This window comes from Camarhynchus parvulus, chromosome 4, assembly GCF_901933205.1.
Source record: "Camarhynchus parvulus chromosome 4, STF_HiC, whole genome shotgun sequence".
Lineage (NCBI taxonomy): Eukaryota > Metazoa > Chordata > Aves > Passeriformes > Thraupidae > Camarhynchus > Camarhynchus parvulus.
This window is the reverse complement of record NC_044574.1, coordinates 59057639-59070393: the sequence shown is the minus strand read 5'-3', so window position 1 is coordinate 59070393 and position 12755 is coordinate 59057639. Positions and strand designations below refer to the sequence as shown.

The following is a 12755-nucleotide window of genomic DNA, read 5'->3' as shown; positions in this document are numbered from 1 at the left end:
ACTGTGTGTGAAACATTAAAAGTTAAATGGACAGGCAAGTTTCACGGCCACTTGAAGGTGACTTTGTGTGGGTGAGACTGCTTAAAATACAAGTTTATGCTCTGAAATGACACCTAGGTACCACAGCAGGAAGGAATTGTGCCAGGGATAAAAAACCACTTTTTATAAAGAACTGGGATGGAGTTGTAAATAATAGATCTCATCTCTGTGATAGGTAAAAATGCTAAGTTACATTGTGAAATTTATTTTTTGGGAAAACAGACGTTGGGATGCTCTCTTCTGTGTCTGGTTTACATTTAATATATTGTTTGATGGCAAACAAAAATTCTGTGATTTTTTTTTTTTTTAAAGGCACTTTGTTAAAAGTTGTTCCCATGTAGCAGTTTACCAGTGGAGTATCTCTGGGAATTTCAAAGCATCTCTCTGATCCTGCATTTATCTCAGGAATGCTGTGTCAGAAATCAAAACTCTCCTCATATCTTAAGGATTATCAACTTCCCAGCCATAGCTGGAGAGTATACAGTAACAGCTATGTGAGTGAAACCTTACTGAAAGGCTGCCAGGTTGCAAGCCTTTGGAAACAGCTAGGTGTATGTGTTCATTCCCATGCCAAAAATCCGCCCCTTATCTTATGGGAAGATACAATCTTGTGATTAGTGGGTGCCAGGGTTTATCATGATAAAGTTCAAGACTTGCATTGGCTTTTTCCCAAGATCCACAGGGACATGAATTAATGTTCCAATTTCAGTGTGTCCTAAACCAGCAGTTTTCTTATTTAGTAGTAATTGTATAGGGAAAGAGGAGGGGACTAATGCAAGCAATTTCAAATAAAATGGAAATAAAAATAACCAAAGCTTGGGATAAAAAGAGAGATGACATTTCTCTTCAGTTAGTCTAATAAAACCCATAACCTATCACTTGCCATTTTTACTGTATGCTTTAAAATAAAACCTCAGTCTCTCCTGGCTTCTGCTGCTCTTTGTGGAAACATTCAATAACCATGTCATTATGGGAGGCTGATGCTGAGGGTTCAGAGGAATATGGGTTCTTAAATCGTGATCTTGTACCATATAGCTTAAATCTGCAGCTGTGCTGCAACTTGCAGAACAGATATGTTAATAACCCTGTTTTTCTTCTTGGAACACTGTCTGTAAGCTGCTTAGTTTGGCTTAGCCTGTGTTTGCTCATTTGTCAGTCAGTGGTGTGCATATGCCTTTGTAGTAGTTGGTTGTGGTAATTTCAGTTAAATTTCATCCAAGTCCCTGTTTATATGGAATGGATACATCTTAGGCTTCATTGATTTGGGCCTTCAATGCAAAAAGAATAAACTGTTTTTAGACAAGATTAAATCTGCCAAGTGTTGGTGGAGACAGAATATCAGAATGGGGAATCTTTAGATAAAGGTACATTTGCTGTGATGGAAAGCTCAGCTCTTTCAGCACACCAACAATTTGCATTCTGCAAGGACCAAAGAAGCAAACCATTTGAAGTCTTCTCCCTGCCAAGCTGATTTAAAAGTTCTCTTGCGGTATTGATTGTATTCTTTCTATCATATCTTCTCTTCCCCTCCCCGCATTCTCTGATCTCTCATGGTTTCAAGAGTCTCTTGTTCTTCCTTTGTCCTTGGATATTTCAAGGGAGACATAAGACAATGGGTATTATCCACAGACAGCAGAGTCCATAGAAGGACACTGACATGGCAGGCTGCCTTCCTGGCTCACAAAATAGAGGTAAAAATAAGTCTCTGATCCTCTTTATTGGCCTTTTGCTCTTTGCACAGGGGTCTTGCAGTGGCCATCGTTTTGGTAGCCTGGAACAAGGCTATTTCCTTTTGGTTTTGAATTGAAACCATTATCTTGTAGGGGTACAGACAAACTATCACCTGTGTTGCTTTTCGGTGCTAAAAAAATCAAAACAAAGAATTAAATCTGTATAAATTCTTGTATGTCAAGAGGAATCGGAGCTCTTGCAACTATTTTTAAATTACAGTGAGGTCATCAGTTTGGGCTGCCTCATGTTGTGTTAGGAATATTTGACTTGCACCCAAGGAAAATTTGTATACTTGAAATATATTTAAAAGAAATGGGGACTTGCCAACTTAATGCAAAGTAAATACTTGGGAAAATGCTAAAATTTTAGGAGCTGTAGCTATTTTCTAATCTTTATATTGAAACAGAAGAATCAGTGAACTGAAACCAGGGAAGGGTTCAATAAGTAAATCCTTATGGAATTTGGCAGAATAGATCATTATTGCGTAAGCCTTTGTCTGGGATGGAAGTCAGTGTTCAGCCCAGTGCTCTGTGCTCATTCAGCAGTGAATAATTGTCTGCAACATGAAGACTTCTTACACTTCAGCATAATTGGGACTAATAACACACTGACCTTCTGGCTAAGATGTATTTATGGTGGCTGGTTCTCACTATGTCTGGCCTATGTTTATCAGTTCCCCTGCTGTAAATTCTTATTTTAAACCTTAAATATTTGATTTTAAATGAAAACAGGCAACTGTCTAATATAGTCATGTAAATAAGGCAGCTCAAGTGTTGTTCTTACCGTGGTGCTTGAGGTCTCCTTACAAGAGACCTTAAACATATTTTTTGTGCAATTTTAAAATTTTATTTATCCTGTAGCTGAAAACTTAATATAATGGATGTTTTAATATACAAGTGTAACCCAGAAATAGAATTCAATTGATGTGAATGTTAAAGAGTAAAATGTATTGATACTTTTTTTCCACATGAAGCCTCTTTGCCCCGTGTGAGGTTGCTTAATGTGCGTATTCTGATAAAATTAATCATGATTACAGATGTTTTGTAAAATAGATTATTTTTGTAGATCTGAGGAAATAGAATATAAAGCAGCTTGTTGATGAATATTTTTTTCATATCTGTAGCAATACTTAACTTTTTCAGAAAACACTTAGTTTAGCTACAGAAAAAGGACTGTCTTTTCTGTGTACTCTTTAAAAGCAAGTGCCCTATTATTTAAGGAAAGTTGAAAGGACATTAATTTTTGAGACAGTTCTGACAAATTTACTTGATTTAATAATATGCTGAACACTTCATGTTTCCCCTGTAGTTTATTTGCTACAATATTTAAACTCAATTTTCCACTGTCTCGCATTGTTTATGCCAGTTGCATTCATTTTTCTTAATTTAACATTTAAATAATCTTTCAAAAGAAGAACACAAAGGAACACTGGTAGCTAATGGAAAAATATTTCTTTGGAACACGTTTGCAATTCCACCTAGATATTCAAAGAAAATATCAAGGAAGGAAAAAATGTAGGAATTTCAGAATATAAATAAAGAAACATGATTGATGTTTATGCTTCAAAATTCTTAGTTTGCTTTTCCAGTATGTGGTAAATATGAATATCTGTACGTGATTGCTGAGCTGTACTTTCATACCTTTGAAGAAGGCCTGGAAATGGAAACTCCTAAAGCAAATCCTGCAGCTGTAATATTGGTCAGTGGCCCTGTTGAAAGGGAAGACATCCCTGGCAATAAATGTTACATTGCCAGTACTGCAGCAGTGCCCAGCTAGAAAGTCAGTATGTCAGGATACTTGGGTGTTTTGGTTTGTGGTTCTTGACCTCCTTCAAGGATTTTTGCATCAGAAGGCCATGGCAACTGACCAGAAGACCAGGAAAATTCACAATTTGGGGTTTTCTTGCATCTTGCTTTTAAACAGTATCCAGCACTTCTTTTGGCTGTGTGCATCAGATTGACACAGCATTTGGAAGGGACCTTCTTTTCTCACCAGACATATTGTTTATTTTATTTTGGCTCAAAAATAGCAATAATTTCAGTTGACTGTTCCAAATCACTATCTAAAATCAATTCTGTTCATAAGCAGTCTGAGCTCTACAGTGAGATGTTCAAAGCCTCTCTTTTCTTTTAAGGGTACAAAGTCCAACAGGACCTTTTTGCTGTTGAATTTATGAAGTAGATTTGTTGAAGTCTTATTCTTTAGCTAAAAGCTAGAGGTTTTGTTTCAGTGGGGTATAATAACCAGTGTGTATCTCTCAGAAAAGTTTGTGAGAGTTGGTGTCTCTTGTTCAAAGCATGTGGTGACACTGGAACACTCAGGCATTTCCCTGTGTCCTGTTTATAAGGTAGCATGTTCTCTTATATTTCAAAGTCTGATCCCTGTAGTTATTCATTGTTATCCCTTGAATCAAAGCAATAGGAATGATATTGGGTAATTAAAAAAAAATAAAAGCAGCAGCTCTGCTTTACAGCTGTGAATAGAATAAGTGCCAGATTTCTGGTGCTGGTAATCTGAGTATCTTTCTTGTAGTGAATGCTGTTGCTAGATGCTGAAAATTATACTGGAAGTGGGTGTTAGAATATAGTTCCTTTTTTAGTGTACTAAAGTATACTATTTTAGTATACTTTTAGTATACTTTTTAGTATACTTCATGTAGAGTGAGTTCCTGAAAGTTACAGTAGCAGCTATACATGTATTCCCAAACTTGTACAGTTTGGAAGGTGAGGAGATAGACAAAAGATCTGAAAAGGCAGAAGGGACTGTTCTGGTCATTTACTGCTCTCTATTGCAGTCCAGGGGGAAAAACCTCAAAAAAGTCTTAATTCCTTTACTTGAATGCACCTCTCCTTGGGTAGCTGTAGAGACTGTGACAACTTGCTGAAACTACTCCCTGAGTGCAGCTCTACTTTGGCACACCAAAGGTCAGTGGGGGTTTACAGGAAGGGATGATAATCTGTAGTGTTGTGCCAGACGGCTGTTGGAGCTGGGATTTCTTTTGCCTCCCTCATTGCTGGCTGCAGATGAGCACTGCTAAGGTAACAGCTCTGTCTGCACATGGCCATCCTTGCTCCATGCCAGGTGTCTTTGCTCCTGTGCAGTTCCAGAACTGTCACTTGCCCTGTGAGGAGCTGCTTTAGTAGTGCTGAAGCTCTTCTAAAACCCCTTCTTGATGCTTCCAGCATGATAATTTCTTGATTTTCATCTGTAATAGGTATTTTCTAATATTGAATTTGGTCAAAATTCTGTCACGTATGTATTTTATTTTTTACAGTGTGGCTCTGGTGTGTTCTTTATGACTTAAATACCACCCAGGAACCACCTGTAGTTCCTGGGGCTCTTAGTAGAGTCAGAGAGTAAAACCAGAACATTCATAGGCATTCAGAGGACATACCCATTCTGATTTGATGTTTTTGAGAGAATTCTGATTGACTATTAGCCCTGGAAACAGAAAACTTCTCTAAAGGATTTGCTTTTACCCTCAAGGTAATTTGATGTTTTCCAATTTAAAATTATTTACATGAATTTTATGTTTTTGAACAGACTCAACCTATGTGTGCACAACTTCCATCTATATGTGCACCAAAATTTGTCATTAAATATTCTCCTAAATCCAATGTATTATATCCAATATAATTGTGTCTGTATTAGTTAACAGCAAATGGATGATTATTTCTGTAACTTGGTGTGCAAAGAAATTTTTCCAGATCATGCACCAAGGTCTTATGGGGTCCACCTGAATAGACACGTATTTATAATTAGAAGTTATACATTTTTAGGTTTAATATTATTGATTAGTATTTCTTGCATTGGATATGTGTAGAGTGAAAGGACTTAAAATCACTAAAGGAATGTACCTGGGCTTCAGTGCTGAAGATTGGAAAAATGTCCCAAAGTTTACTGTATGTGGGTGTATTTGTACTCTGTAAACTTGTATTCATTTCCTAACCCCTTCCAGGGGTTTGGATGTGTGCTATAGAATAGTAGGAGCAATTTCCAGGCTGTGAATGTCATCACAGAATCTTGAGTGAGAGACCCCCTTATTATACGTGCATGGTGCAAAATTAATTGATAATGTGACAATAATTTTAAAAGCACTCTAAATATAGGACCTATTTCTTAGCCCATTGTTCATGTTTCAGGGAAACAGACATGAACATACGAGCAAAATTCATGGTTTAGGCACAATATCTTGACTTGGGGCTCAGGTGTTGTTGCTTCTATTTTTTTAGTGACTAGTTAACATTAGCAGTCACCCCTATAATGATATGACATATACTGCCTCCAAGTATGGTGCCTGCCTACTCTGGCCATTGAGGAGGGCTGATTTAATCTGTAACATGGGCTAGCTTCTGTGACATCCTTTGACATCCTGTGACTGAAGAAGGAACTCAAATACAGTCCTCCTTTCCCCATTCCAGCAAGAACTGTTTTAGAAATATTTGAAAGAACTTCTTTGGTTGTTCTCATACCTGAATTTAGGTCAAGTTTCTGAGTTACTTTATTTAGAAAATGAATATTTTAAAGCTATTAAGGGAATACTTTCAGTGTGTAGTTGTATTACTGTCAACAAAAGATGTGATTAAATAAATTGAATGTTGAAGATCTTCAGCTTATGGTTAACACCAGGTAATTAAAAGTAAGCGCTGCAGTGGGAGTACATTATATATCAGCTGTACTCTTTACCTCATTAGCTGGGGTTTTGCATGTTTATGGAGCTAACTTGCAATTAAAAATGCCTTTAACGTATGCTTAACAAGGCCTTTTAGGTATTTGGAATGAAGTACTACAGTTTAATTGAAATTGGTATAGCATAAATACATGTCTTTGTAACGTGTCAGATAAGTGTCAGATAAATTTCCGTGCCTAACTTGTCACTTTGTATCTTTTCCTCTGATGCAGTCTTTAATGCTGACTATAAGGCCTGACATTTAGCTTGTATAAAATATGGAGGTTCTCTCTCAACTCCAAGGAATGTTTTGATTTGTTATATAAATAAAACTTGATTGGCAAGATATACTTAAATTCATGCCTTCGCTGTATTTTTGATACGTGTGAGCATTTGTATGTGCCTGCAGATGTGTTAGGATGTTTTTAGCTATGGTATGACCTTCTTCAGTCAGTCTTCTGTTCTGCATTAGAATACCTGGAGTAAAAGACTGAAGGATGTCAATGCATCCTTCAGTGTTGATAATTCACCTTGAAGTTGAATACTGCCGCATCTTTTGTAAACAGTTGCCTGAAGTTTAAAGCCAAATCTTGGGCAAACTGAGTGCAAAGAAAAGCCTTGTTGCTGAACCCTTATCCTGGTGATCTTCTAACTTAGTGCTTTTAGTCAGGGGTTCTGTGAAAGTGGATGAGATATTAAAGTGTAGCATAAAAAAGTGTACCATCAACAAGTGAAGTGTCCTCAGGTTAAGGTTGCCTAAAAAAGATGATTGAAAAATAAAGTAGGGAAGCAAAGGAACTTTTGCAGGACATGGTAGTGAAAGTGCTAGATGCATAAAAAAGGATCAGAGTAGCGTGAGCCTTCACATGCAGTATAATTTACTAACTTTTTATCTTCACCTAGGAGTGTTGTTGTACCAACGAAGAAATCAAGTATTTCCTCTTCTACAGCTGCTATTGGTGCTCCTACAAATGCTGTCAGTGTGGTTTCTTCTTTAGATTCAGCCCAAGCCCCAGATTTGTCAGGAGAATCTCCTGGTAAGTAAGGGTTAAATTAAGCAATCTTAATACAAACACTTTTTCTGTTGCTTCTATTTCCATCCCCATTCACCTAATGTTGCAACAAATGCAACTGTTTGAGCAATATTTGTCTTAATTTCAAGATTTCTTACTGTTTTGATAGATCAGTCATACTGTATTAACTTATGTGTAGTATAAAGATAGTGTGTTCTAAAGACTATTTTTTATTACAACTTAATAATGTAAAGTATAAGCTTATTTATGAATTCTGGGGTGTTTGACCAAGTATATGTGTTAGTGCTAAGTAGAACTGGAAATTATAGGCAAGTGTTTCCAATAGGTTTAGCCTGAGGTCAAATTCAGTGTTGATGCTAGACCAATTGCTTTGGACAGTTTTTTCAGTGGGGACAAAATGGAGTAGGTTGTTTATAAGCAAGTGTTCCTTTGAACCCTTGGTCTCTCCGGTTGTTCTGTGTGAGATAAATGATGTTTAACCTTAAATGATATGTCAAAGCCATGCTTTTCCACTTAGCCATGTCTGAATCACAAGGCTGTGTAGGATCTTTGTGCCCATGAAGTTTGACTTCAAGACTTAGAAGTGATTTGGATCTTAATCAAGGAAATCTCAAGCTGTGCCTGATTATTGGTGTTTTTTTTCAATGTTTGAGTTTCTTGCTTCCTGGTTTTGTGAACGTACATGCAAACTGCAAGAATTGGGGAAAAAAATGTGGTCTGTTACATGTCCTCTCTGCTTGTGTGTCTGGAAGGTATTTGTTCCCATCTTCAACTGCCCATTCCATTTCTTGGGAGAATCAAAAAGGCATTGTTCCCGTCATTTTAAAGGAAAAGAAGAGCTGTTGAAATATAGTAGGTTCTTACTCTTTGTGAAAGGGACAATCCATTGCCACCAAAACTGCAGGAGGTAGCATTATATTAGCGTAGGAGTAATATTTGAAGTAGTGGAATTAGTTGTGTTTTGAAACATCACAATTCTCTGGGGAAGATTGGCTCTGAGCAGCTAATCTGTTTTAAAAATACTGAAATGTCACCTACATTGAAATTGTTTAAAATAATTCCTAATTTGTTAAAGTCTGATTAACCCAGCTTCATTGCAGGCTTAATTAATACTATTTCTGAAGTAGATATTCACTTGCTTTTAATAAAAACAAAACAGATGAACATTGATTTTCAGATTTAGTCATCTTTTAGGAACGTATAGAGGAAAAAAGTAAGTGCTCCTGTGCCTGTAGAATGTATGAGAAATCCAGACAATAAACAATACTAATGCAGTTTGTAACTGTGTGACTTCCATCATGTCTGGGAGTTTTGGCAAAAATTGGACATGTAATCTGAATTGATATACATAAAAGAAACTAATCAGGATTAAAAATAGACATGTTTTGATTGGCAATATAATTAATTAAAAGAAAAAGTAAAGGGATAAATGAAATCATGCCTTAAGCAGATTAAAACATGAGACAGTTCCTTTTTTCCTTTGTAAAATAATGGCATGGAAACAAAAATCTTGCAGAGTTGGAGTGGTTTACATTTAATGTTGCTCATGTAAATTGTACACATTTCAGTTTGAAATCAAATTCTCTATAAGGCCTTAATTTGTTTTTTATTAGAAGATGGAAGTAGTAATAAGCAAGCTCCCTATAAAACAAAAATATAATTAGTACAATTTTCCTCTGCATACAAATCACATATTCTTTCACTTATTTTTAGTTTCATGCAGCAGAGAATCTACATTGTTCTCATTTTTTCCAGCTACCACTCATTATAAGTCTGTTAACTTTTGCAATTAAGAAATAAATCAAACCTTTTTTTAAAAAAAGTCTGAGATTAGGTAGGGGCTTATGTAGTGAATATAAATTTGGAGCTACTTCATGTTTGATATGAAAGCTGTTAAACATTATTCCTATATTAAAAACCACATCTCATTTTTTTTTTAAATGAGTTTTATATACATTTGTTTGATAAATATAAAAAATTGATAACATATAATTATATACTAAATGTAATAATAATATGTATTTAAATTATATAGATAATTTATTTTAATGTATATAATATATAGCATGTAAAATATATGAACACATATTGCTTCATGATGAAGACTTGAGCAGATTTAGTGTAAAACAGGGGTGAAAGTGGTATGCAGACATTGAAATAGGATTAAATACTAGGTGATAGTGTTCTAATAGTAATTTGTAGAAAGACTCAATTTGGGAATAAGTGTTACATAGTATGTGATCATCTTCCACCCGTAGATGTGATGTCAGAATTGCTTGGTCAAGGGAGGATTTCTGTTGAAATATCACTCTGTGTGGTTCCAGATGCCTCCGCTGCCATTTGTGTGTACTCAGAATTCATCAGGCTCCTTCCCAAAAATTTTTCCTGGAGTTTGCATCTTGACTGTAGCACACGGGTTGTGAGCATCTCAGATATTTGATGCTTAGGTGCTCCCATATCACACAGATTGTGACAAATCTTGGCCTACCAAATACAGAGTGTTGATGGATTGGAAAGAACCATCTAAGCTCACTCTGTTCCTCTGATACTTCAAAAGAGAGGAAAAGATGTTTGGGCCTCAGACACTCCGGCGTTTTGCATAAGTTTCTTCGCCTTTACTCATTCAATCTGCAGAATATTTCATAGCACAGAAAGCTTTTCCTGAGCACAAATGTGCCCCTTGTGATCTGAAGTTTCCCATCAGTCTGTTGCTGATGACTGGTATTTGGGTTTTTGGTTTACTGGAATCTTGGAAATGAGTGGAGAAGATAAACCTGGAGGCCCATCTTGAGCTAATCATTCAATGCCTACTACCAAGGGTGGTATTGAACAAAAGAGCATTTCTGCTAGCAGTAATGTAAAGAAGGGTGAATTCACTGGAGTTGTTCCTTCCTTGGGTTGTCTCACAGGCTGAATGTGTGAAGTGACGCAGAGGTTTTACACATGCTGTGTTCAGGAAGGGCTACTGCTAAGACAAGACTAACATTTGGACAGGCAGGACTTGGTAGAGCTGCCTGAGCTATTGTGAACATGCCAGCAGGAAGCCTGTATGTTTTTTTGGTCAATTTTCCTTTTAAATGTTTCCATAACAGTCACTATGTTCTGAAGTGGTGAGAATTTTTTAAAATGTTTTGCAGTTTGCACTCCCACTGTTTTCTTTGATGCTCTGAGTTTCTCTGTTTATGTTCTTGAAGGATTTCACATGTGTTTTATTAATGCCCTTAATTCAGTCTTGAGGCTTTCACTATTTGGTTTCCAAATGGTTGCTCAAATATGATTTTTATGAAGAGGGGATGTAAAAATTCTGAGGGAAGCAGGAATGAATTGTCTCTTGTCCTTACTGACATTCTGAATGTAGAAAAACGCTGGGAAGTTCCACTCACTTTCTGTTGCCTGCCTCCTCCCCTTTCTACTTGAAGTTCTTTGAGTTTCACTTGTTTTGCCTCTGAGCCACACACAGTTAGTTACAGGATATTTTCTTCTCTGGACAAGCTGTTCCCAAATTGTGAAGTTGTAAACAAGGCCATGTCAAAGGGTGAAGTGACAAAGGAAGTGAATGCTTGGAAGAAACACCAGGATAAGCAGTAACAGTGGGTAAAAACAGAGTTGTGACTCCTAAATTCTAGTCCAATACATAGGAAAATGTAAATTTTCTGTGGCAGTTGGCTTGTTTTGCAAAGATAAATGGTATTCATTGATTTTTGTACATAGGTGAAAATGAACTTGAAGTCATGCAATAAAATAAATTAACAGGAGACAAGCTAAAGTAAGAAAAATGATCATGAAGTGAGTTACCATCAGTGCAGAGGTTGTTCAAGCACACTGGATTATAGTAATTATTTCAAAGAGAATTCCAACTTAACAGTGACAGTAGTTGAAAGCTAGTTACCAAAGCAGAATGACACTTTAAAAAACCTCAGATCCTGATGATATGCCAAGGAAATGGCTTGATACTGTGTTAGTATAAAAACTGTTTTAAAGCCGCTTCTCTTAAGAGAAGTTTTCACCGTTGTTTGATAAAAATCTGTTTTGGTTTAGCCTACAGATGTGTTTATGTAACAGATCCCTTATATTAGCTTGTAAAACCTTTCATTGTAGTCTTGCATTGTGCACTTCCAGCCCCAGAATGAGCTCATTATTTTACTAGATACCTCCTCCACCAAGGGCACTGGTGCATTTATGTAGGGAAGGTCTGTTGTACAAAAATAAGAGATATGGTTATTTAATTCAGCTCTGGGGTTTTTTATACTTCATCTCCATCTCCTCACAAAGTAAATTATCATGTACTGCTTGTGCATTGCCAAGTGCACTTTGTAAGTGTATGTGCAAAAGGAGGATCTTGCACAGAGAGTTTTTTAACAATATTTTATTGCTTGAGACACTGTTTGTTTAGACCCTTGGGGACCTTGAATAAACAATAAGGTTTCACTGTAAGGGTGCTAGACAGATGATCTATTTGCATTTTCTTTTATGTTCTTGCAAATGTCTGTAAAACTGTCAGTTTGAAGGAGCCAGTTTATCAGTGAAAGGATAAGGAAGAGATAAGTCAGTTTAGTTCCACATGTTTGAAGTAGCTACTGAACTTACCCACATGTGTGTTGTGGATGAAAATATGCAACTGAAGTATTTTCATTTTTTTACTAAAAGCAGAAAAAAAGTGTAATAAAAAGCTACCCCTGAGTTAAATAAAGTAAAAAATGTACCTTCACAAAACAAAACCTGCGTGCAAAAATCACTGTGCCTAATCCTATTGAAAGAACCCTGAAATTCTCTGCTGGGATAAATCTGAGATTCACCCCTTTTTAGTGAAAAAATATCTGAGTTTGGAATGTGGTTTTAGGTGTTGATAAGCATGAAGAAATTCAGACCATAAATATCCTTATGTAATCTTCAAAAAGAATATCAGTTTATATAGATGCCTTCCTTATGCTTTGTTAAATTCAAATTATCAGTGCTTTTTCTGTTATGTGTATTTTAAAAAGTTGATATTTACTTAAAATTTCACAGTGTTTTACATTTATACCTAATCTGTTTTGTGCAGGTTTTTTATATATCTTAAAGAAAAAATAATCATGTCCTGTGCTGTCAGTGATTTCCTTTACCTCTCACTCAAAGTATTTTTACCAGTTTTGTTGACAAAATGGAAAACTAAAAAAGCCCCAACCCATCCCAACAAAATAAAACAAACAACAATAAAGCCAAGTTACCCTAGGCTGAGAGTACGTTTCTTTACTAGCCTCGTGATGGCTGTTAAGCCCTCTCATTATCCTTGCAGATGTTTC

General features: G+C 36.2%; 1 protein-coding gene across 4 annotated transcripts in view; it reads left to right on the top strand.

Annotated features, from left to right (window-relative positions):
• The window catches only part of LRBA (LPS responsive beige-like anchor protein), a 367939-nt gene that overhangs the window by 83036 nt on the left and 272148 nt on the right, over positions 1-12755 (top strand). For all 4 annotated transcript variants that reach the window (XM_030947121.1, XM_030947122.1, XM_030947120.1 and 1 more), the window contains one exon: positions 7343-7476. In XM_030947121.1, the coding sequence (XP_030802981.1) occupies positions 7343-7476 (134 nt within the window). The remainder of the gene's footprint in view (positions 1-7342; positions 7477-12755) is intronic.